The sequence below is a fragment of the Haliotis rubra genome, unplaced genomic scaffold (assembly GCF_003918875.1).
Source record: "Haliotis rubra isolate DU_JTF1 unplaced genomic scaffold, ASM391887v1 Scf44, whole genome shotgun sequence".
Lineage (NCBI taxonomy): Eukaryota > Metazoa > Mollusca > Gastropoda > Lepetellida > Haliotidae > Haliotis > Haliotis rubra.
In genome coordinates this window covers 3,274,064-3,301,208 of record NW_025767124.1, presented here as the reverse complement: position 1 = coordinate 3,301,208, position 27,145 = coordinate 3,274,064, and the positions used below count along the sequence as shown (strand labels likewise).

Below are 27,145 nucleotides of genomic sequence, written 5' to 3'. Positions count from 1 at the left end.
TTTCGCCTGTGACCTGATTAAACCCTGGAAGCTGTGACAGACAGTTTTGAATCGAGAAAAATTGGTTGAATTTCTTATAACATCATCTATTTGTTAGCATTATAGAAGCTGTAGCAGGTAAGAAAAGCAATGATAAGCATGTGCAACTTCCTATTTTCACTTTTGCAGCTTCACTTTATTTGTTTCGTTTTGCACACCACTGCAGTTCGACTTCAAGTGATACAGGTTGAAAGTTTGCAGCGAGCAGTTTAGTGGTGGCTCTGAGCTCGCCCCAATTAGGGTACATGATATTATTGACGATCACGATCGGATATGCAGTGGATTTGGGTCAGTCACGTCAACTGAGACATTGGAAAGTTCTTTTTGTGGCAGTTTAGAATTTGGAGAGATTTATTACCATAACAAGCATAGCAACTGTGAGAAGCAGTCATAAAATGACACTGAAATAACACATTTTGAGTGTTTACAGAAAAGTTTGTGACGCACTACTGTCAAAATACAATGTATTAGTCAATCTACTGAGATCACTGAGGTATTACATGATATAATCATCTCATTATGTTTTCTGCAACAGCTTCATAACATCAACAATCTTTTCTAGGAGCACCATATATTTTTTCAGGTATTGAATGTCCAGAAAATACTTTCTTTGTTTTCCAATAAGTTGCAACATTTTGCACAAATTTCTGCTTAATTTTCTATTTTGTCTTACAATTGTAATTTTTCACTTGACTAAGTCTGTTTTGTGTATTTGAAATAGTTTGACCTGAATACTTCTCTAAAATAAAAAATACAGCAGTTACGAGGAGAAATGTATTTCTATCTAGCAGATCTAGCCTGTCGAAGGTAGTCCAGCATATAACTAAACGACTTTGCACTATACCAAGATGTAGGCCCTGGCTGGAATACGAGTTTATTGATATGAACTAGTGAGGGGCCCTTCTATGGATATTTGGGAGTGCCCTCAGAATTCTGAGTACCAACCAGAATATTTTGAAATAAAAAAAAAATAGGAACTACAAAATTCTGTTAATTATCAAGTATGTTCCAATGATCGTCAGTCTGCATGTGTTTGTTCAGGTTACTAGTTTGGAGGACAGTTATCATTGACCTTCAAGGGAAAAATAAATGACAAATCTAGATTAAAAAAGAATGAAAAATCTAAATTTTAACTTGGCCCCAAAACAACTCATTTTGTAGTGCTGATAACTATGACATTAACAAGTGTGGTCATTTTCAAGAATCTGGCTATAATCAAAATTTTTATTGATAAGTATCAATAACTCAGAAAAGTATCAATAACTGAGCATATTGTCAATATAACATCCTGGATCCTCATTGACTGTGTCAGACATTGAGACTTTGAGGTATGGCGTTCCATTCTTAATTGTGAGCTTGTTCCAGCAGATAATAATTTCGTACTGGAGAATCTCCCTGGATCTCCCTCCAATAATGTCCCAAACATGCTCTTTGGGGTTGAGATTAAGATTCCTGGTGGGGCCGAAGTAGAGTTACTACCACTGCTTGTCGTAAGAAATCACTGATGTGCACTATGTGTACTTCAGACAAAGGAGTCATCTGAATGTCATTTTGAAACATTCTTCGTCACATCAATTTTAATCCTGTTAATCGCATACTTGGTTGAAACAGTTCAGTCAAACACCCCATTACATATATTCAAACAAGAAGTACATGATGTATATCAGTCTGGTAGTCTGTATGAATACACAAGTAATTCAGGGAAAGTTTCATTAGGTCACTGAGCATGTCCTTACCACACTGGATCTTCAGCCAAGTCTCCCTTAGACAATATCATTATCCGGCAAATAGATGCAGCAAATACTTGATACTATCAAAATTTATAATTAGATCTTAATTCAAATCACAGAAACATGTTAAATATGGAAAGACTTTTTAAAAATTTGTTATTAATTTTATTATTGAATTGTTTAAAGTACCTGTGTACATTGTTAATAGATATGCATGTTTTTTTACATTCGTGTAATGTGTATATCATCAAGCATGGGATCAAATGTTGTGACTTTCTTCATTGGAAGGTACATGGGACAGTAAAATGATGTGAGCTGCTGTGAATGAAATAAAAAATAAATTGTTGTTGTCTTACAGCCACTGACCATTCTGGATTTCCAGGAATCACGTAGTCAGCTCCAGGATGTTATACCACAGTGTTGGTGCCATACAGCGCCAATTCTCCTGTACAGTGAGGAAATTACAGCCCCATCGCAGCCTCTCCATCATCCCATCCTCTGGAGCCCCTCGCAGAGCTACTCTCTCCACAGACATACCCCCACGTGTTCTCACAGCTTCACCAGCGTGGGGTGTTCACTGTCGCAGCAACTACCGTCCACACTTTCAAGCATTATCATATGGACTGCGTGAATATTCGGTCTGTGACCCCTTTACAGACTATGAACAAGAGAAGAAAACATTTCAACTTGATGTCCCCGAATATTTCAACTTTGCCAAAGATGTTATAGACAAGTGGGCTGATGCTGAACAGGTTTGTTGGATATGATTGTTTAGATGTTCACTTTGCTACCAAGCATCAGTGCAGTAAGACAACACAGTTTTATATTTTCAGATTTAGTATCACAAACAGAACTATAATTATAATAGTTTAATTTAGTTTTTACATTCCTGATGCTGTGTCTGTGATGGTTTATATAAACTGAAAGATACATCAGACATTTTCCTAGACCTGCTCAGGGGCTTGTGTTAGGATTTTAAGTCAGCAGCAAATGACTAAAAATTCTAATTTGAATATACAAATTCTGAATGTTTCAGAATTTATGAATAGTACAACATTAAAGTCATTTGATGTTTATCAATATCATGATTTTGTCCCTATTTGCTTCGGGTGGCCAGGTTTGCTGACTTGGTTGACACGCATCGTATCGTCAAATGATGCTCATTCTGTTGATGACAGGATTATCTGGTCCAGACTTGATTATTTACAGACTGACACCATATAGGTTGTATATTGCTGAGTGCGGTGTTAAACATCAATCAGTTATCAATCAAACCAATCTCTGAATTAATTAGAGACATTTTTGGTAGTCACTGGCCACTTTAAATCTCATACACAGAGAAATGTTTTCATGGAAGTATATATTGTTCTATGTATTTAATAAAAATATGAAAACTATAAAAAAACTATAAAATAATGAATATGATGCCCTATGCTATAAGGTCATAGGACCCGTGAAGGACCAGGCTAGAATATTGATCTTCAGTAACCCATGCTTGTCGTAGAGGCGACTAACGGGATTGGGTGGTCAGGCTCGCTGACTTGGTTGACACATGTCATCTGTTCCCAATTGCGCAGATCGATGCTCATGCTGTTGATCACTGGATTGTCTGGTATAGATTTGATTATTTACAGGCTGCCGCCATATAGCAGGAATAATGGTTCTTGGTCTTGAACACAATATCAAGTTAAAGTGGTCATAAGATATGAAGATATTAGACAAGAATGCCTTTCTTCATGTACACTTGTTAACCACAGTTTTGATAACTTTATTAGGCTAATTTCTTGCAACAACATAAACACATTAATTTGTCTTGAACCCCTCCTCTGTCATATGAAGAAAGTAAGAAGCAAATCTGATATTACACTGTTTTATTCATTATATTTACAGTGCTAATTCTTAAGCATGTACAATATGATGTACCAGTGTGCCTGCATCTTTGTATTATGGGCCTTTTGCCGAGAATTACAGAAATAAATCTGTCAGTCTGTCACTATATCACCATGGTCACTGAAAGAATGGCACCTGTTATTCAGACATCTTGGAAAAGATGGTTGGCATGTAGATGGTTTTTCAATGTAGAGAATGAAGTAAGTCAGGAAGGTGTTATATTAGAATTTGTGTGAATAAAAGTCAGGAAGGAATATAACAACACTGTTTCTATTTGATCAAAGTGAAAGAATTGTGTGTAACCAGATTACTATGTATTTCTGTTTTGTGGCAAATGATGTGTAGTGTGGTATATCTTTAGACAGGAGAACGAGATGCTACTGTCCCTGGTTTCTGGTGGGTCCATGAGGATGGCCGTGAAGTGAAGTGGACATATCAGGAACTGGCAAGCAAGTCAAACAGGTGACCACAATGGCCCTTTACGTGTTTTCCTTCAGTGCACGATGACAGGGCACACATAAATACGAACTAATTCTCTTTTTTGGTCAGCAAGCATCAGTTACTTGTAAATTTCACAAGTACAGTTTCTTGTACCACAAGTACAGTTTGTCACCAACTGGCATCAGATACTTGTACCTGGAACCTGTGATGCAAAATATCATTGGTTTTTCAGGGCTCCAGATAAGGGCCGTATCGGCCTATGTACGGATATAAAATAAGCACGATACGGTAGGAAATAATTTAGAAAACATAGCAGATACACACCGCAGCAATGGCGTTTGGTCATTGAATCATTTACAGACGTATTTATCTGAAAAAGTATTATTTTATTGGCCTGTTTACACAAGAGTAGCAATGTTGTGGTGCATAAACGAAACACAAGATTACTGACACTCCATTAAATTCCATTCAGTACTCTAAATGTACTCTTATTGTTTTCCAGTACTCCTATATTGAAAAAATAAGGAGTACGTACTCCTGATCATGAAAATTTTTCTGGAGCCATGGGTTTTTCTTGTAATTCACACACAACCTGGCTGGATGTAATTCTGTAAAGGATTCTGTTACCATTACTCCAATGGCTGATAGTGTCAGATAATACATTAGGTGTACATGTGAATAATGTGAAGACACTTGATTATTTAACTTCTGTGATACTTTCTTTCAAGGACTGCAAACATCTTAAAAGACTCATGTGGGTTGCAGCCAGGAGATCGTGCCATCATTATGCTACCCAAGGTTCCACAGTGGTGGCTTTTCAACATCGGTGCAATTCGTTCTGGTATGTCCAGACAAACAAACTTAGAAACCTGCTTTAATTTTGCTGTAGAATGAATTAGAATGACTCTTAAACATGTAAACCCTACTTTCAGGTCTTACAGAAGTATATCATACACTTGCACATACATCTCCCCTACAGTCCGTTTGAGTCATAAACGGACCGATGAATTGCAAATTTGATCATTGTACAAAATTGCCACATAAATATAAATAGTACACATGTTTATCATTGACCCAACAGCTTTCTTATATTTGAAAATTTTCCGGACTCCACCAAAAAAGTTGTTTAAGAAACTATTATCATTGAAACGCAAAAGTTGTTATCTGTCGTGGCGGGGTGAAACTGCAGAAACGGAACAGCCACTATCTCGTCGTGCACGGGATACACATGCCTGATGAAAAATGAAGTTGAATGCTGACGTGAAACAGTTGATGATTAAAGTGTACACTCTTACACTCTTTCGGGTATCGTTATAAGAAAATTTCGGGGGAGAATAGGTCAGTACTCTGTGAACGCCCTGATATCGCCCCTTGAGAAATAATTTTCTCAGGGTTATAAAGAAGAAGCGCGAGGAAAGGTTCGAGCCAGTGTACTTGCACGAGACCTGGGTCAATGCCTCGCACACTGCCAGCAGTCAGTGGGTACCCGATGGGGGTGATAAGGGGTCACGTAGAAAGCTGCCTCTAGGCAAAGGAGAGAGACTAATCATTCTCCATGCTGGTTGCTCCAGCAAAGGCTTTCTCCCAGGCTGCGACTTGGTATTCAGGGCAAAGTCCACAGATAACAGAGACTACCATTCCGAGGTGAATGGTGCGTTTTTCCTCGATTGGGTTAAAAACAAGTTGGTACCAGCTCTACCAGGGAAGTCTTTTATCGTAATGGACAATGCCCCATACCACAGCGTGCAGGACCCCGACAGTAAAGCCCCGACATTGAACAGTCGAAAAGGTGATATGATATGGCTCGACAAATTTCAGATAGCACGGCCTTCAAAGGCAATGAAGCCTCAGCTATATGAGATCATAAAAAAACACAAAGGTGAACCTTTCTACAAAGTTGACAGTTACATAAAAAGTAAGGGTCACGATATTCTGCGACTTCCACCCTATCACTGTGACCTTAACCCCATTGAAATGATATGGGGTATTGTCAAAGGAGATGTTGCCAGATCAAACACAACTTTTAGATTACGTGACGTAGAGGTTTTGGTTAAGGAATCCCTTAACAAAATCACGACTGAAACTTGTCAAAACTGTGTCAACAAGGTAGCTAACGTCATTGAACAAGGTTACTGCTCTCGGGATGGCTTACAACAGGCAACTGTGGCACCACTCGTCATCCCTTAAGTCGTGACTATGACACTACGACGGACGAGGGACCGACAGGTCTCCCAGAATAGATTTTGAGATGTTCCCCGCCATGACTGGCTGTTCCGTTTCTGCAGTTTCACCCTGTCGCGATAGATAACAACTTTTGCGTTTTCAATGATGATAGTTTCTTAAACAACTTTTTTGGTGGAGTCCGGAAAAATTTCAAATATAAGAAAGCTATTGGGTTTTAGTAAATGATAAACATGTGTACTATTTATATTTATGTGGCAATTCATCGGTCCGTTTCTGACTCAAACGGACTGTAAAAGCAGATTTAATTGTACACTTCTGTAAAATGTTTCTTAAAGAAAATTGGTGGTCTCAAACAAAAAATGAAATGAGAGAATAAACAGTGTCACATTACATCCATTCCTCTATCAGCCAACTGAAATGATTTTTTAATTACTGAAAATATAGAACAAACTAAGGAAGGAGAAAAACAGACTGTCCTTAAATTGTTCATCTTCCTCCATGTTATTGAAGCATCTGTTGACTGTGAATAGGTGTGGTACTGAGTCCAGGAACGATGATGCTGCGTAGCAGCGACCTCTCTCACCGTCTGCAGTCGTCACAGGCAACATGCATCATCACAAACGGTGCAACTGCAGATATAGTGGACCAGGTACATGCTTGATCTCAAGGACATCTTAGTTTTAAAAACGAATGAAAGAGACAGTTCAGATTCTTTTGTGATGTCATTTACGTGAAACTGGGTGAGGGTGGTTTTACTCACTCAACCACTCACTCAACTCACTAACTCAACCATTCACTCAACCACTCATTCAACCACACACTCAAATCACTAACTCACTCACTAACTCAACCACTCAACCACACACTCATTCAAACCACACACTAACTCACTAACTTCAACCACTAACTCAACCACTAACTCAACCACTAACTCAACCCACTTAACTACTCAACCACTCAACCACTCACTCACTTGCTGAGGATCTGTTTTCTGACTCTGAATCCCAAGGGTATTATTATTAACTGGACTAGGGACTGATGTCATATGGTCAGTTCTGTATTTTGTTTCTTTTGATATTTCCTGTAGGTTGCAGATCAGTGTCCAAACCTCAGAGTAAAACTTCTTGTCGATTCCAAATCATCAAGGTAAGATTTTCAAATCGTCAACATGAAGCTTTTGAAAAAGCTGATCTAATTTCATTTGGTGTAGTTGATTTTACTATTCATAGTTCCCATTTGTAATTGTTAATTGTATTTATCTCAATAATTGTATTTATCTCAAGTGTTTAGTTACATTTCACAATAGAGAGTGTTTTCTTATACATTGTATACTTAAGTTTGAAAGACTGAGATTTCTGAGTTTGATAAAAGTGATATTTTCGCTGCAGGGCTCGATTTAAGAGATGTTAACCTACTTGCACCAGGTGCAACCGAAGATAAAAACTTGCACCAGCCAAATTCCATTGCTTTTATTGCAATATGTAATTTAATGAAATATGCTATTGAATTATTTAGATGTTTTATTTAGAAGTTTACCCACTCAAAAATTTACTTGGTGCAAGCATAATAATTCATGTGCCAGCATCAAGTTTTTGGCGTTTGTGCTAAGAGCAAATGCATTGTTTTGATGGATATAATCATAAGTGATGATCGTATTCAACAATGACATATACAAGATAGCAACTGATACAGATATGTGTTGTCTCAGGTTTATTTTTTGTTATGAATTATCAAAACAAAGAAGTGAACAGCCTTCAGTTTACAGTTGGGAGAATTAATATTTTGTTAATCGAATTTTCTTGGATTAATAATGTTTAAATTTAATCAAACAAAATTGGAAGCATATAATAAATAGAACAGCCACCTGACACTTTCATAAATGTCTTTTCATTGTTTCAGAAATGGTTGGTTTAATTTTGATGAACTATTTGAATCTGCATCTGAGCAGTTTGAGGTACGCTGTATGTATATACTCCTATATTTAATCTGCTGATGATTGGTTGCATTTTGTGGTGATATGATATATATGATTTTAACCTGCTTCAGCACAGTTCTAGACAATTTTTATTAGTTTTTGAAGCTAGCATACAACATAGGAGTTGCTCTTCCATATATGCCAGATTGTAGCCATCACGGAAACACATTACTGCTATGCTTACCATCAACAAACTCAGTCCCATCCAAATGTAAGACATGAGAAAGGAGGCATTTCATCGTTCTTTACCAACCAGTCATCTATGTATTCTAATTGTGGAGGGATGTGGATGAACCATTGGCATGACTACGAATCGGTTTATATCATTTAGTGAAGAAACAAGGCAACACATGTTGTTGTTTTCTTCCCCTGCAGCTACTTGAGACCATTTACCCGTGAAGATGCGGGTTAGAATTGGTCTTCAGCAAGCCCTGCTTGTTGTAAGAGGCGACTAACGGGATTGGGTGGTCAGGCTCGCTGGCTTGGTTGACATATGTCATCGTATCCCAACTTCGTAGATAGATGCTCATTCTGTTAATCACTGGTTTGTCTGGTCCAGACTTTATTATTTACAGACCGCCGCCATATAGCTGGAATATTGCTGAGTGCGGCGTTAAATAACAGCAAACAAACAAGCAACTTGAGTCCATGGCCTGCAAGAGTTGTTTTTGGCTATGTAAGATCCTTATAAAACTTTGTTGATTACTTTGTGTGACAGCTTTAGGTTGTTTGTAGTGCGTAAACACGAAAGGGAGTGACCCAATGACTCTGTTCTTCACAAGCGGGACAACAGGTTCCCCAAAGATGGCTGAGCACACCCATGCCAGTTACGGCCTTGGTCATACCATCACAGCCAGGTGAGTGAGTGAGTGTGATTTTATGCCACAATATTCCAGCAATATCATGGCAGGGCAACCAGAAATGGGCTCCACTTGTTGTGCCCATGTGGGGAATCGAACACGGGTCTTCAGTGTGATGAGCTTTAACCATCAGGCTTCCCCACTACCTTCACAGCCTGGTGAGTCCACATGGAGGTTCTGATGGCGATTGAGTGTATGGGTGGCAAGGGGTTTAAGGCCATCAAATAAATCTGCCTCCTCACTGATATCAAACATTTTTAAACTTATCCTATCTCACGGTATGCACTTCTCTCTCTTGATTCGACACTGAGTGGAACGATGTAACTTTTTTTCTCCCTAGGCCTCCCTTGTCCATCCGCCCAAGCACTCCATGCTACCGTCATTATAGACAGCTTCCTAGTTGTCATGCAAAGCATGCGGCATGCACCACTAGCTTCCCATGTGACTATCTCCGAATCATCATTCTCCTTCTTGTCGCACATGAGTGTGAACGTGTTTTGCTTTACTCAACGTTTTCAACATTAGTCTACAACATGGGGAAGGCTGACCAGCCAAAAAAGAGGAAGAAATGTTCACAGTGTAATAAGGTGTTCTCTGCGAGTGATCCACATGCGTTTTGTGTTGACTGTGTGGGACAGTGTAAATGGGACTCTTGTTGCGATAAATGCAAGGATCTTACCTTCGAGGCTTTTGGTGATTACATTAGGGCAGAGCTTGTTATGCAGCTTCACTAGACAGACCAGTCCCACTACGAAAGGCAAGTTTAAGTGTCCTACTTTGTCTGCCTGTCGGTCACAGTCCCCTCCCTCAAATGAAGAGGATTTTATGAGAGCGTCGTCAGACTCTTATTTATCTGAAGAAATTTGGAAACTGCTTGGCTCTCAACATTCCAGCCCGAGTCCTTCGTCTTCGACCACGTCCCGGGTAGTGGTTGTCGGGCGTGCTACCACCCCTCAGGATACTTCTGCACAGCGGGACCTTTGAACTACACTCTCTGTGTCTCACTCCCCGGACCACTTATCAAGGCAACCTGGATTATCTGTTTCGGACAAGGATCAGCTGATCTCTACGTGTGAATGCCCAGAGCGCATGCGCTGTAGCCGTTCTTGCTCTCATTGTTCGTCCAGCAGTGACAGGAATGAGTTTACCTTGCCTAAACGCCTGTTTGTGGTTGATTCGCCATCTACTTCCCATTCAGTGAATAGAAGTGTTGTCTCTTGCGTCCAGCTACCTTGCTCTTCTACTTCGTCAAAGCCTGCCATTTCGTCGAATCACAGTGCACTGGATCACGCTTCGCCTGTCCGCACCCCTCCACGTCAACTTTCGCCAGAACGTCTACCTTCCCTGAAATAGCACTCGTTGAACCAGTTAGACAGGCTCCTTCAACATTCACCAGATCGGTCATCTTCCAAACAGGTTTCACCAAAACGGACTTCGTCAAAACAACGTTCACCGAAACAGCAGACTTCACCGAAACGGCATGTGGTGAATCGACTTTCACCGAAATGGCTTTCCTCCAATCGGTATTCAGCGGAATGCCCTTCTCTGGATCATTTGTCTCTGAGTACTTCCCCGAACTCTGTTGGATCTTACAGTCACATTTCCTCAGCACGGACACGGCTTTCACCGAGTCTTTTGGACCAATCTCCTATTATTCTTCGGATTTGTTCACCGGATAGACCTGGTAGGTCTACTTCACCACCGAGATGCCTCTCTTTGACTTGTTCGCATTCAACTAAACACATGCCTTCATCTACTTCGTTGAGATCAGTTCATCGCTCGAAGTCACCTCCTCGGATTTGGTCTTCTCGTCATCATAGGACTTCCAGTTCTGCCCACTCTACCTGTCAACCTAGATCTCCTACACGATCGACTGGTGCCTATCGTTCAAGATCCAGGGATGATCGTTCTTGTTACGATACCTCTCCTCAGCGGGTCTCCATATGTGCGTCTTCTCCCGGTTCATCCCCTTCCAGACATAGATATGGTTCTACAGATAGGAGATCTACTCAACGGGGCTCCGATTATAGATCTCAGGGTGGTGCGACTTCTGAAGGGGCTCCTGCCACTTGGTGTCTCTCTACTCAGATTGTACCAGATTCCTGGACTCTTGCGCAGGAAACTACTCCTCCCCCAGATCTGGCTGCGATGTTGAGTGCTATTACTACTGCTTGGAATCAGCGACAGTCTGCTTAATTGACGGGGAGTGCTCCTCCCTTTAGACCACCTGTTGCAGCGCCCAGTCCTGGTTTTCCACCGGATCCTCCATCTCCGGCACATTCGGTTGTGCATTCCCCAGAGGGAAGTTTGGATTTTGTCAACGGACCTCAAGTCTTAGCTTGGATAATGGAGAAACTCCTCCTCCCCATGTCTAGCTACGACCTTGGATCATGCCTTTAAAAGCCTTAAGAGGATTAAGGACGGCCTGTCTTCGCCTAGATTCTCCTTAGAGGCGGCTCACTCCCATGGGTTCCAGTCATTGTCTATTGCCTCTTTGGTGGATGAAGATGTCCAAACACTTTTTGGAATGAGGACTTGTTCGGCCTTTTTAGTTGAGGACAGAGAACTGTTTCACATGGACACAAGACCCGTGAAGGTCCGGGGTGGAATAGCCCTTCAGCAACCCATGCTTGCTATAAAAGGCGACTATGCTTGTCGTAAAAGGCGACTAACGGGATCGGGTGGTCAGGCTCGCTGACTTGGTTGACACATGTCATCGGTTCCCAATTGCGCAGATCGATGCTCATGCTGTTGATCACTGGATTGTCTGGTCCAGACTCGATTATTTACAGACCGCCGCCATATAGCTGGAATATTGCTGAGTGCGGCGTAAAACTCAACTCACTCACTCACTTCACATGGACACAGCTATGCGTTGCTCCTTACCCTCAATCAGCTGCATCCTCTCGGCGGTGGATGCAGTTGCGGCATCAGTGGAGCACCCTTCACCGACCAGGATGCTTACATCAGGGGCTGTGTGTCCCTTATACTGGACCAATTTCAGATCGTACTGGACCAGCTGTCTCATTTCCTTGGTTATCTCCTGGCAGTTCAATGTCGCCGCCTGCTCAATTTGTCTTCATGGGATGACAGGTTTAAGGCTGAACTCTTCCGTCAACCGTGGTATGCAGAGTCATTATTTAATGGCATGATTGGGGAAGTTTTGGCGAAGGTGGGTCCAGACACTCAATTTCAAGATATTTTTATGGATTAAACTTCTTTTTAATTTCTCTCACGACGTTTCGAGACCATTCCAGGTCCCTTCATCAGGTGAACTGGCAGTTAGGACTATGACGTCGTCACTATGACGTCATAACTGAGTTATGACGTCACAATGCAAGTGACATCACAATACACTAGGGAGTGTACTGTATAAGTGAGTTTGAAGAGTTAATTACATAATTATGAAAATTCATGCTAAATAATAGAGTTGAAAGTTGAATTGTCAATACACAACAACTGCTAATTACACAAAGGTTACTTGATAGCAGGCTTTCGAAAAAGAATGGTAGACTCGTTTTTTTCTTTTATCTAAAGTTCATCAAAAGTTAATCAAGAGGTCCCACGCACTTGGCAGGTATACACCTTGATCACGATTAATTGCTAGTTTATGTCTCCTTATCTCGACAGCCTCCTTGATTAACTTTTGATGAACATTAGATGAAAGTCCAGTCTCTCGGTCTGGTGCTCAGCACTCTGGGGTTCTATTCCCTCATCTTTCTGGTTCCCAAGAAAAACTCCACAAAACTAAGACTCATTTTCAACATGAAACTTTTCAATGCCCTCTATCTCCATCGCCCACTTCACTTCAGGATGCTGTTGATCGTCCTTCTTCGCACCATCCTGAAGAAAGGGGATTTTCTTGTCAGCCTAGACCTTCAAGATCCATGTCTTCATGTGCCCATTCATGCGGATTCGCGGAAATTCATGTTCCAAGGGATCTATTATCAATGGACCGTCCTGCCTTTTGTAATTTCCACGGCCCCATGGCTATGTACCAGGATCACCAAGCCGATTACCATGTTTCTTCATCTCCACGGGGTCGTGTTCGAAAGTTACATAGACGACTGCATTCAGGCACAGAGAGACCCAGTCAATTTTCTATGTCAGTTGGAGTTCAGTATGAAGCTTCTCCAGCAGCTGGGTTGGCTGTTAAATGCTGCGAAGTCCGAACTAACACCTACCCAGACCCTTCAATTCATTGACACGCATCTGGGCCTGATTTTCGTTCCCCAAGACAGATGGCTGAAAATTCAACGTCTAGTTCCAGTAGCACTGACGCAGGCCAGGACTTTACGGCAGTGGCAGGAAGTTTTGGGCCTCTTTACATCAGCACAGGCATTGACACGGCGGGGACAATTGCAACTACGTCCGTTGCAACACTTCTTGCGACCGTATCTTGTCTCAGAGAATCTCAAGGAGTTGTTTATTCTTCCCGAACCCTTACGTCCTCTTCTTCAGTGGTGGCTTGTAGAACAGAACGTTTACGCCGGAGTTTGTTTGATGCCATTCATTCCAACACACCACTTGTTTGTCGACACGTCGCTCACTTTCTTCATCATCAGACGGCCGGGCTGTGGTCGTCTGCAGAACGGGAACTGCACATCAACGAACTTGAGTTCTTGGCAGTTCTTCTCACCATTCGGCATTGGGCGACAGAACTTCGGGGGTCTTTCCTGCTGATTCAGACAGACAACTCCACGGTTGTCTGGTACATCAGCCATCTCGGGTCGACAGGTTCGGCGAACCTTCTTCAGCTGGCGTTTCGGTTCTTCCATCTAATCAATGCTCGAGCCAGACACATTCCCAAAGTCAGGAATGTCATCGCAGATGCGCTGTCCCACTCCGATCGGCCATCTCCCACGGAGTGGCAATTGAACCCACAGATCTTTCAGGAAGTGGTCTTCCCGTTATCAAGGCCCACGACCTATTCGCCACATGGTTCAATCATCAGCTCCCGAAGTTTGTCTCGCCAATGCCAGACCAACTAGCGTGGGATCTCGACGCTCTGGCGATTTCGTGGGACGGGCTCAACGCTTACGCCTTCCACCCCCAGCTCTTCTAACCAGAGTTATCCAGAAACTCTGGTCGACCAGACAGATTCTACAGCTTTTGGTCGTGCCTAACTGGCCAGTCGGAGTTGGTTTGTCTATGGCCATCACTTCTGCTCATCGAACTTCCACCCCCTCACTTTATGATGAGAAGTGGAAGTGTTTTGAGGGATATTGCAAGTCCAGAGGCATTACATCTCCCATTTCTACTTCACCTCAAATTGTCACTGAATTTCTTCAGCATTTGCGGTCGTCTAAGAAGCTTAAGGGTTCCACTATGGCCACTTACCTTGCTGCGATCAACTCTGTCCTGGCTACCACCACAGACTCTAAGTTCTCTACGGTTCCTGAGCTTCAGTATTTGCTCCAGTCCTTCAAGTTGGCTGATCAGTCTATGAAGTTTAGACCTCCTGCATGGGATTTATCTGTGGTGCTGCGTCATTTGGCCTCGACAGACTATGAACCCCTAGCTCAGAAGGACTTGATGTCCTTCAAGACCTTCTTCCTTGTGGCTTTGGCAGCTGCTCGGATTTCTGAACTCCACGCTTTGGATGTTAACAGAGTCCAGTTCAAATGGAAGAAGCATGGCAAAGTCTTCCTCAGTCTCCGCTCCGATTTCGTAGCGAAGAATCAGATGCTGGGACAACCTGGTTGTACTTTTATCATCCCACCGTTGTCCACGATCCTTGGACCGAATGATAATGAAGACCTGCAACTTTGCCCTGTTAGGGCTTTGAAGATTTTCCTGGCTGCTTCTAAAGATCGCCGCCATCTCTGCAAGCGCATCTTCATTCCGTTGTCCTCAACATCCAGGGCGGAAGTGTCTCGCATCACATTATCCTTCTGGATGAGGGCCACCATCTTATGGGCTTACGTCTTCGCTGGGTTACGGCCCCCGACAGCTTCCAGTCCACATGAGACACAGGCGTTAGCGTCTACTATGGCTCTGCATAGTAACTGTTCTCTCCACGCCATTATGGAAGGATGCTTTTGGCGATCTGACATGGTCTCCTCCTCCCACTACTTTCGGGACCTCTCAGTCAAGGACGTCCAAGGCCTGTACCAGTTTGGACCCCTTGTTGTCGCACAACAGCTATCTACGGCCCAACAACGCTGTTTCCCTGTACTTTCCGGAATATAAGTCTGAACTTGATGTCTGCCGTATGTTTTGATTGCTTATGGGTTAGAACTACTTCACTTAGTTTTATACTAAGATTTGGAGATACTACCACCTCGGTGGTTGGACGAATCTGGAGCACGATTCTGTATCACGATGTGGAAGGGGTCGCCATTTCACGTTTTCTGACCTCTACTTTTCGAAGCAATTATGTCAGTGAAGTGTGTCACTCCCGAATTGGATTTTGTTGCGTTCTGACTCCGAAGTTGCCAGGCTCATCCTTTAACTAAGCTTATGTAAAGGAGTGAGGGTCAGTTTGGTGTTGACTGGAACTGAACGTTAAAACTGTGAGTTTTCCGAGTTGTGCTTCTCTTTCACCTGCCCCTGGTCGATGTCTGTTGGGGTCTTCTCCAAGCAGGGCTTGCCCGATTATTGTCTATGACTTGAACATCGTGGCAAATTGACATCCTTTTTGCTGAGCTGCGTCCTTCTTCGGAGGTTGCAGCCGAACACCACATCTCTCAGGAGCACCAATCTCCCTGGGAGACGTTGTGCTTAGTAAGCCAAGGAGTTCAGGGGAACTTGTCACAAGCATAGGAGTTGCGCTAGTCATACCAGGCCTCCCTTGTGCATCGCTATCTACGGTTGTTTCCAGTCTACACAGTTCTACTGTTCTCACTGTCAAGACATAAGGTATCTGCGTCCCGCCGTCCGACCATAGGATAAGCGCATACCGTGAGATAGGATAAGTTTAAAAATTTGAAAATTTTAACTATAACTCGTATATTTGTATACTTATCCTATCTCACGGTTTCCCGCCCATCCTCCCCGCTATGCAGATTCTCCAAGATGGATATTATCCAGTGGCTCCAAGAATGAGAATGATGATTCAGAGATAGTCACATGGGAAGCTAGTGGTGCATGCCGCATGCTTTGCATGACAACTAGGAAGCTGTCTTATAATGAGGGTAGAATGGAGTGCTTGGACGGATGGACAAGGGAGGCCTAGGGAGAAAAAAGTTACATCGTTCCACTCAGTGTCGAATCAAGAGAGAGAAGTGCATACCGTGAGATAGGATAAGTATATAAATATACAATTTATAGTTAACATTTTCAATTTTAACCTTGAGAAAACTACAATAATGGTGATTAAACACATGAATGTCCGCGTTAGAATTGGTCTTCAGCAACCCATGCTTGCCGTAACAGGTGACTAACAGGATCGGATGGTCAGGCTTCCTGGTTGGTAGACACATGTCATCATATTCCAATTGCTTAGATTGATGCTCATGATGTTGATCACTGGATTGTCTGGTCCAGACTCGATTATTTACAGACCACCCTCATATAGCTGGAATATTGCTGAGTGTGACGTTAAACAAAAAACAAACAAAACAAATACCTTTACGTTGTATAATTCAATTGAAAAGTAATGGGTTCTGCTGCAGATACTTCCTTCGTCTCACAAAGACATCAGTGTTCTGGAACATGTCGGACACAGGCTGGGCCAAGTCGGCGTGGTCCAGCGTGTTTTCTCCCTGGATCAGTGGATCCTGTGTCTTCGTCTACAACAACCCACGGTTTGATCCTCTGGAAACTATCAAGGTAACACAATGGGTACTCAGTAAGAGCAGGGTTGGTGTCACCATTTATTACCCACGTGGTCAACGTATGGGTAGTTGCATACTGATATTGTACGTCACACGAGTGCCGTATCGTGTTGACCTGTGGCGTAACGACATGACCTGAGATTCTAATGATTTGATTAGATAACCGATGACCTCTCAATTAGGTTCCATTGTGACGGAAATACTTTGCCATTCATAACAAACATTAGACATTATATCCGTCGAAAAACATAAACGCAATGTTTCCACCAGTGATGTTAGCCGAGTGAAGCCACTGCAAACTAAAAAACGTGGTGCTACGGAGTAGTTTAATGTAGGAGGCTGTACGAGGCGATGACATCTGACATGCATCGTGACATCTGTTACCAAGGGGGCAGATGAGCAAGGCGTAGTGACAGACATTACTGTGTGACGTCATGCAAAAAGTGTACTACGGAACAAAATTCCATTTGATTTCTTATGCATTCCACATTGCCATTCAAAGATTTCATATCAGGGAGGTTAGATGTGCTCAGCTTACATCTCTAAAATGGGCAACATGCATCCTGCAACATTACTTCAGTGTCAGACCTGTCTGATGGTGTGTCATAGTGCCTCAAAGACCTGAATGTTTGCTCATGCTCTTGACCACCAGTTTACAATCTATTGTTTATTTAGGTTTTGTACAGTCTACCTTTATGCACCTATATTACTGAATGTGGCGTAAAACAACATTGACTCACTAACCATTATGCGACTGTCAGGAAAGTGTCTTTAAGTATGTAGTCCACTGTATTCCACTGTATTCCAGGTCCTGGCTGATTTCCCCATCACTCATTTCTGCTCATCTGCAACAGCCTTCCGCAGCATAATCAAACACGATCTGACACAACATCACTTTCCACATCTGCACCACTGTGTGAGTGCAGGGGAGCCAGTGGTAAGATGTTTACAAGAACTGCACAGAGTTTGGTAATCATAGGTAAAATCTCAGTGATGTGCATCATATATCTTCTCTATAATTATGGTGTGGATGTGTTTTTTACATCCTAAGATAGATCCTATTTCAATGTCAGATACGGTTACACTTCCTGTTTTTTCAGAATCCTGAAGTTATTGAGGAATGGAAGAATGGTACTGGCCTGACTCTATATGAGGGCTATGGACAGTCAGAAACTGTGAGTATATCTGTATAAAAGGTGGGATGTGTGAGAAGGTACAACAATACGGCATGACTAGATGCCAGGTTGTGACACATGTGGAGTGGTGTGACAAGAGGCCAAAATGTGGGGCATGTAGCAAAATGGTGTGACTGGATGCCAGGCTGTGACACATATAGTGGAGTGGTGTGAGAAGAGGCCAAACTGTGGGGTATGTAGTGGAGTGGTGTGACTAGAGGCCAAACTGGGGGGCATGTAGCGAAGTGGTGTGAGAAGAGGCTAAGCTGAAGGGTATGTAGAGGAGTGGTGTGACAAGAGGCTAAACTGTGGGAAATGTAGTGCAGTGGTGTGACAAGAGGCCAAACTGGGGGGCATGTAGTGGAGTGGTGTGACTATAGGCTAAGCTGTGAGGCATGTAGCGAAGTGGTGTGACTAGAGGCCAAACTGTGGAGCATGTAGCGAAGTGGTGTGACTAGAGGCTAAGCTGTGGGGCATGTGGTGGAGTGGTATGACAAGAGGCTATGCTGTGGGGCATGTAGCGAAGTGGTGTGACAAGAGGCCAAACTGTGGGGCATGTAGCGAAGTGGTGTGACAAGAGGCTAAGCTGTGGGGCATGTAGCGAAGTGGTGTGACAAGAGGCCAAACTGTGGGGCATGTAGCGAAGTGGTATGACTAGAGGCCAAACTGTGGGGCATGTAGCAAAGTGGTGTGACTAGAGGCTAAGCTGTTGGGCATGTAGTGGAGTGGTGTGACAAGAGGCTAAACTGTGGAGCATGTAGTGGAGTGGTATGACAGGAGGCTAAGCTGTAGGGCATGTAGCGAAGTGGTGTGACAACAGGCCAAACTGTGGGGCATGTAGCGAAGTGGTATGACTAGAGGCCAAAATGTTGGGCATGTAGCGAAGTGGTGGGACAAGAGGGTAAACTGTGGGGCATGTAGCGAAGTGGTGTGACAAGAGGCCAAACTGTGGGGCATGTAGCAAAGTGGTGTGACTAGAGGCCAAAATGTGGGGCCTGTAGCAAAGTGGTATGATTTATGATAACATGCAATTAACCAGGAAATGAACAAAAATAGAGAATTAAATATATTTCAGAACTGTGCTGATTTGTTTCAGACGTTTCTGTGTGGGTCATATCCTTGTATTGAAGTGAAGCCGGGATCCATGGGGAAGGCCAGCCCTGGAATAGATGTACAGGTAGGTTGGTTGACTGTTTTGATAGATGTACAGGTAGGTTGGTTTGCTGTAGTGACAGATTACAGGTAGGTTGGTTGACTGTAGTGATATATGTACAGGTAGGTTGGTTGACTGTAGTGATATATGACTGTAGTGATACAGGTAGGTTGTGTAGTGACAGATTACAGGTAGGTTGGTTGACTGTAGTGATATATGTACAGGTAGGTGTGCGTTGACTGTTGACAGGTAGGTTGGTTTTTGCTGTAGTGATATATGTTGACTAGTGTACAGGTGGTGTTGACTGATATATGTACAGTGACAGATTACAGGTAGGTGTGTTGACTGTAGTGATATATGTACAGGTAGGTTGGTTGACAGATTACAGGTAGGTGTGTTGACTGTAGTGACAGGTAGGTTACTGTAGTGACAGATTACAGGAAGGTTGGTTGACTGTAGTGATATATGTACAGGAAGGTTGGTTGACTGTAGTGATATATGTACAGGAAGGTGTGTTTACAGCAAGGTTAAATGCACAGTTAGATTGTATAAGTTGCTCAGATGTATTGACTGAAGTTATGTCCTTGGGAGCGGCTCTGGTGTTTTGACTTCAAGATAATCATTCTATTGCTCTGGTATGTTAATGTGCAACTTGTACTTCATTCGACACAAATTGCTAAAAGTGGCGTAAAACCAAAACTCTGTCAGTCAGTCAGTCATTCGACACAAAGACTGTGTTTCATAAGGGAATTATAACCTTAGCATTGTTGTAAGTTTACAAGAGGCTTTGATTAGCACTTTCTCCCTAAAGGGATTTCAGGGCCAGAGTAGATCATTTTCAGTTGACTGTGAGGAGTCTGGACAAGAACAGGTCACCATATTCGCCCAGTAGGAGTTCATTGCCAGAATAGATCATTTTAAGTTTTTAGAACTTTCTTTCAGGTATATCTGACTGCTATATCCAGAGAGGGGTGGAAAGACATTTCCTCATGTACATTTTAGGTTTTTGTCAAGGTGATGTACATATTGTTCTCTGTTGTCAAGGTGATGTACATATTGTTCTCTGTTGTCAAGGTGATGTACATATTGTTCTCTGTTGTCAAGGTTGTTGATGACAGCGGTGTCATTTTGCCAAGAGGGAAGGAAGGAAACATAGGTGTTCGATACAAACCACATCGGCCAGTGGGACTCTTCTCAAGATATGTGGTAGGTGTCAGGGTATATATATCTCCACTCTGTTGTGACAGAACCCCTGACACACCTTGAACTGATCTACATTATTCTCATGACCAACTCGACACATCCACAGCTCATGAGCTTGCAGTACAAAACCATTCAAAATAACACCCTGAACAGGAGTTCACTATATATACTGAACATCATTGAAATCACACCAGTCTAAAATTGTCCATATTTTCATCAAGATGGATTTCAGCATGACAATGATCAATAAATAAAACTAACATGAAATCGAAGGGCATGTCCAGTTGAAAAAATGCTTTAGAAACAAATTCCTGTCCACAGTATGACTCTTAATTCCAAAATGCATCAACATGCAGCCATGCCGTGAAAAAGCGTGAATTTCATTCTGAAATCATACTGACTGTGAAATTAAAAGCAGGTGTATGATAACTGATTCTCATTGCTTCACTAATGATTGTGAAACGAGGACAGAGATGCCGAGGTTAACACCTCATGAAAGAGAGCGTGCACTAGGCATGATTCAGGTTGGCACCAGCAGCAGCGATATTGTTCGACAACTTTGACTTGGCCACTTCATCATCGTTAGGCTTCATAGACGACATCAGTAGAAGGCAGCACCCGTGACCATCAATGACCTTGGATCGCCATATTGACCTTGTCCATATCAGTGATTGAACACTGCCGACTGCCAGGACTGCTGCACTAGTTCAAGGTTGACGTGGGGGTCATCAGCGCTGACTCCATGCGACGCCGTCTACACGTTAGAGGGCTCTATGCTCGACGTCCTTACGTTGGACCAATTCTAAGTGACAGACACCGTAATGAGCGTATACAATGGGCGAGCAGGCATTTTCAGTAAAGGTTACAACAATGGCATGGTGTGGTAGTCACTGACGAGTCACGTCTTCATCTACGTAATGCTGACGGACGATTACGTGTTTGGCGTAAACGTGGTGAAAGTTATGCTGATGCGTGTGTGGTTCAGACAGACCTTTGGATGGTGGGAGTGTCATGGTCTGGGGTGGAATAAATTACAATCACAGGACTGCCTTCGTGTCTGTCACGGGAGAGTTAATGCCCTTTATTACCGTGAGCAGATTCTTCAGAATCACATCGTATCTGTCTTCAATCACCACCAAGATGTCCATACTTTTCAACAGGACAGCGCACGGGCACACACAACAAGACTTTCCATGCAGTATCTGGCCCAGCAACACATCCAGGTTACTCATTGGCCAGCACAGTCACCAGATGTATCCCCCATGGAGCACTTGTGGAATGAAATTGGTCAAAGTCTTTCGCGGCGACAACAGATGCGAAACATCTGGGAACTTGAGGCTGCACTACTGCAGAAGTGGAATGCCATCCTCAAGAACTCTATTCGGACGGTTATTGACTCAATGAGGAGACATTGAACTGCATGTGTCAAATGGCGGTCACACGCGATATTGACTTTTCGATTTGACCCCACGTGTGTTTGATCCTTTCTGACTGTGGAACATGTCAATGAATGAGCGTCTTTTCTGTGTTGTTGTTTTTGTCAGTCGTCCATCTGTTATTATCCACTCAAAAAGATCTAATTCCTTAGACATGCTTTTAATAATCTGAACTTTTATAAGTGGTGCATTTTCAATGATGTTCAGTATATTTGAATTAGAAAGTCAAAAGAAAGTCAACAGCTACACCAACCCGTGAAGATCCTGGTTAGAATTTGTCTTCAGCAACCCATGCTTGTCGTAAAAGGTGACTGACGGGATCAGGCTCGCTGACTTGGTTGACACATGTCATCGTATCCCAATTGCGTAGATGGATGCTCATGCTGTTGATCACAGGATTGTCTGGTCCTGACTCGATTATTTACTGACCACCGCCATATATCTGGAATAATGCTGAGAGTGGAATAAAACAACAAACCAAAGAAAAGCTACTCCACTACTACGTGGTACTACAGGAGTAACTGTCCCCAACTGTCATCCCAGGACTGTAATTTGAATGTTTGCCTGTTTTGTGTGGAGGCCCTGGCAAGTTTGATTGTTCATCTGCTTCCCACAGGGAGACCCAGAAAAGACAGCATCAGTGTTCTGTGGGGATTTCTACCTGACAGGGGACAGGGCATACATGGATGAAGACGACTACATCTTCTTTGTTGGGAGAGCAGATGATGTCATCCTGTCATCGGGGTAATATATTCACTATCATGTCAAGTAGATTTTATCCTAAAAAAATTATCCTATCAGCATATGGTACAAGCTTTATCCTATATATGTTATTCTGTCAGTATGTGATAAATGCTTTATCCTATATATGTCATCCGGTCAGTATGTGATACATGCTTTATCCTATATATGTCATCCTGTCAGTATGTGATACATGCTTTATCCTATATATGTCATCCGGTCAGTATGTGATACATGCTTAATCCTATATATGTCATTCTGTCAGTATGTGATACATGCTTTATCCTATATATGTCATCCTGTCAGTATGTGATACAAGCTTTATCCTATATGCCATTCTGTCAGTATGTGATACAAGCTTTATCCTATATGTCATTCTGTCAGTATGTGATACAAGCTTTATCCTATATATGTTATCCTGTCAGTATGTGATACATGCTTTATCCTATATATGTCATGTCAGCATTTGGTACAAGCTTTATCCTATATATGTTATTCTGTCAGTATGTGATAAATGCTTTATCCTATATATGTCATCCGGTCAGTATGTGATACATGCTTAATCCTATATATGTCCTGTCAGTATGTGATACATGCTTAATCCTATATATGTCATTCTGTCAGTATGTGATACATGCTTTATCCTATATATGTCATCCTGTCAGTATGTGATACAAACTTTATCCTATATGTCATTCTGTCAGTATGTGATACAAGCTTTATCCTATATATGTTATCCTGTCAGTATGTGATACATGCTTTATCCTATATATGTCATTATGTCAGCATATGGTACAAGCTTTATCCTATATATGTTATCCTGTCACTATGTGATACATGCTTTATCCTATATATGTCATTCTATCAGTATGTGTTACAAGCTTGATCCTATATATGCCATCCTGTCAGTATGTGAAACAAGCCTAATCGTAGATATGCCATCCTGTCAACATGTGACAAGTTTTATCCTAGATATGCCATCCTATCAACATGTGACAAGTTTTATCCTAGATATGCCATCTTGTCAGTATGTGAAACAAGCCTTATCCTATATATGTCACCCTGTCAGTATGTGATATAAGCTTTATCCTAGATATTCCATCCTGTCCATAAGTGATAAATGCTTTATCCTAGATATGCCATCCAGTCAACATCTGACAAGCTTTATCCTAGATATGCCATCATGTCAGTATGTGAAACAAGCTTTATCCTATATATGTTATCCTGTCAGTATGTGATACATGCTTTATCCTATATATGTCATTATGTCAGCATATGGTACAAGCTTTATCCTATATATGTTATCCTGTCACTATGTCATACATGCTTTATCCTATATATGTCATTCTATCAGTATGTGTTACAAGCTTGATCCTATATATGCCATCCTGTCAGTATGTGAAACAAGCCTAATCGTAGATATGCCATCCTGTCAACATGTGACAAGTTTTATCCTAGATATGCCATCCTATCAACATGTGACAAGTTTTATCCTAGATATGCCATCCAGTCAACATCTGACAAGCTTTATCCTAGATATGCCATCATGTCAGTATGTGAAACAAGCCTTATCCTATATATGTCATCCTGTCAGTATGTGATATAAGCTTTATCCTAGATATTCAATCCTGTCTATAAGTGATAAATGCTTTATCCTAGATATGCCATCCTGTCAGTATGTGAAACAAGTTTTATCCTTGATATGGTGTCATCCTTTCAGTATGTAAAACAAGCTTTATCCTATATATGCCGTTCCTGTCAACATGTGACACAAGCTTTATTGTTGTCCCCTGCCGCAACGCCATACGTACGTCCCGATTCTTGTTAACGCGATATCTCATAAACTGTTGTACCCAATGTCTTCAAATTTGGTGACAGCCTACATTGGGGGATTACCCAGATACCAGTTGATTTGGGTGACGTTGACTTTATCTTCAAGGTCACCCCGACACTTTGACCACTTTTCAAACTCATGTAAACGCGATATCTCATAACACATTACACCCAATGTCTTCAATTGTCAACAGCCTACATTGGGTGATTATGCAGACACCAGTCATTTCAGGCATCTTGTATGTGACCAAAAAAATAAAAAGTAGTAAATGTGTTATAAATATTTCATTCTTCTTTAGCAGCGGGGGACATTGCCATATCAGTCGCAACACTTGTCTTAGATATGTCATGTTGTCCGCATGTGATATGCTCTTTATTCTAGATATAGTAGGGGAGGTAACAACACTTTATTTGAAAAATAGTGCTTACTTTTCTCACAATTTGTTAATGAGATTTTGTTTCCACATGTGAACAGTTGGGACTCTTGCATTCATGGCATGACCTAATTTTAGGCAAGGTGTCAGTTCGTGTTGTAATCTTGTGTTTCATAATTAAATGTATGTGATGTCTCGCAGCAAGTTCAAAGATTTTGTCATGAAATATTTGATACTGAATGATGAAGCTATGCCTTGTTTTGGTATTTCCAGATATCGCATAGGACCATTTGAAGTGGAAAGTGCTCTGTTGGAGCATCCAGCAGTCCTTGAGTCAGCTGTTGTCAGCAGTCCTGATGACGCAAGAGGGGAGGTAGGTCATGATGGAATCATTTCACAGTTGGGACAAATCAATCATTCAGTGCTTACAATCGTTAACATTTAAAGCAAATCTAGGTGATGAATTTTGACACATAATGATTACAGTGATGATGATGATGATGATGGTGGTGGTGACTCATAGTTTTTCAAACTAGTTACTTGTAAAGTGTTTACTATAATTTACAGATTGTGAAAGCATTTGTGGTTCTGACTTCGAAATACAAAGGTGTGGACACTGACATGGAGAAGCTGGGACGAGAGCTGCAGGATCATGTCAAGCAGTCCACAGCCCCATACAAGTACCCCAGGAAGGTGGGTAGATATAACCGATATATAACAATAGTACCCCAGGAAGGTGGGTAGATATAACCGATATATAACAATAGTACCCCAGGAAGGTGGGTAGATATAACCGATATATAACAATAGTACCCCAGGAAGGTGGGTAGATATAACCGATATATAACAATAGTACCCCAGGAAGGTGGGTAGATATAACCGATATATAACAATAGTACCCCAGGAAGGTGGGTAGATACAACCAATATATTACAATAGTACCCCAGGAAGGTGGGTAGATATAACCGATATATAACAATAGTACCCCAGGATATATAACCGATATATAACAATAGTACCCCAGGAAGGTGGGTAGATATAACCCAGATATATAACAATAGTACCCCAGGAAGGTGGGTAGATATAACCGATATATAACAATAGTACCCCAGGAAGGTGGGTAGATATAACAGATATATAACAATAGTACCCCAGGAAGGTGGGTAGATATGGCAGATATATAACAGTACCCCAGGAAGGTGGGTAGATATGGCAGATATATAACAGTACCCCAGGAAGGTGGGTAGATATGGCAGATATATAACAGTACCCCAGGAAGGTGGGTAGATATGGCAGATATATAACAGTACCCCAGGAAGGTGGGTAGATATGGCAGATATATAACAGTACCCCAGGAAGGTGGGTAGATATGGCAGATGTATGTTCATGGAAACAAATATAGGAACACATGAAAGTACAAGTGTTCCTTTATTCTTTTCCAGGTTTCTTCACAAGGTATGTATTGCCCTGTGGGTGAAATTCTGAAAATAAATAAAGGAACATTTGTACTTTCATGTGTTTCCTTATTTGTTTCTATGAGTGTATAACAACAGGACCACAGAAAGGTGAGGAGATATGGCAGATATACAACAGTACCCAAGCAAAGTGGGTAGATATATAACAACAGTACCACAGAAAGGAGGGTAGATATGACAGGTAACAACTGTACAGTGCACCAGCCAGAGTGTACCTCATGACCTCTGAACTTTACCCTTGGTTATGCATGTTAATCTTTAGTGTTGTAACCTATGGCTCCTGCCACTTTTGCCCAGGTGATGCAAGGTATGACCCCTGACCTTTTACCCCTATCGCGGTCCTGGTGATGCACCCAAAATCCCCATAACATGTCACATCCCCCAGGAGCCCGGAACATATTACCTCATTGCAGCACCCATTATATTGCTCTTCTACAGATTGAGTTTGTTGAGGAGCTGCCCAAGACGGTGAGTGGCAAGATCCGCAGAGTTGAGCTGAGAAATAAGGAATGGGGAAGATAGCCAGCAACACAATGCCAACAATTTCAATACTCAGAAACCACTACAGGAAAACAGATTAACAGAATACAGGTCAACAAACTTGTCACAAGAACTACTCTTACACAGTTTGTGATCACTGCATCAGGTGGTCTTGGAGCAGAGGCAGTGTCCGACGGGACACTCATATTCATACTCATGGAATGTCAGTTCTGACCAACTGTCACTGTCTGCAACTATGAATGTTTTTCATGAATCATAAGTCAGGATAAGGAAAAATATGTAATTTTTTAAGTATAATTGATATTTTATACTTATCCTGACTCATGACGAACAAGCCGTCCCAACTTCCCCGTTAAA

General features: G+C 42.1%; 1 protein-coding gene across 4 annotated transcripts; it reads left to right on the top strand.

Annotated features, from left to right (window-relative positions):
* Positions 1 to 27,145, top strand: LOC124289357 (acyl-coenzyme A synthetase ACSM3, mitochondrial-like). 4 transcript variants are annotated; one of them, XM_046725972.1, is made up of 17 exons: positions 1 to 117; positions 2,152 to 2,521; positions 4,021 to 4,121; positions 4,829 to 4,941; positions 6,815 to 6,933; positions 7,372 to 7,430; positions 8,184 to 8,238; positions 8,995 to 9,116; positions 16,736 to 16,892; positions 17,706 to 17,834; positions 17,998 to 18,072; positions 19,169 to 19,249; positions 20,330 to 20,431; positions 22,481 to 22,608; positions 25,086 to 25,185; positions 25,380 to 25,505; positions 26,726 to 27,144. In XM_046725972.1, exons 2-17 carry the CDS (start codon positions 2,174 to 2,176, stop codon positions 26,807 to 26,809), a joined length of 1,899 nt encoding a protein of 632 aa, XP_046581928.1. In that variant the 5' UTR covers positions 1 to 117; positions 2,152 to 2,173; the 3' UTR covers positions 26,810 to 27,144. The 4 variants fall into 4 exon arrangements, with proteins under 4 accessions (XP_046581928.1, XP_046581929.1, XP_046581930.1 ...); XM_046725973.1 differs by having other exon boundaries at positions 2,128 to 2,521; XM_046725974.1 differs by lacking the exon at positions 1 to 117 and adding an exon at positions 250 to 327 and having other exon boundaries at positions 26,726 to 27,145.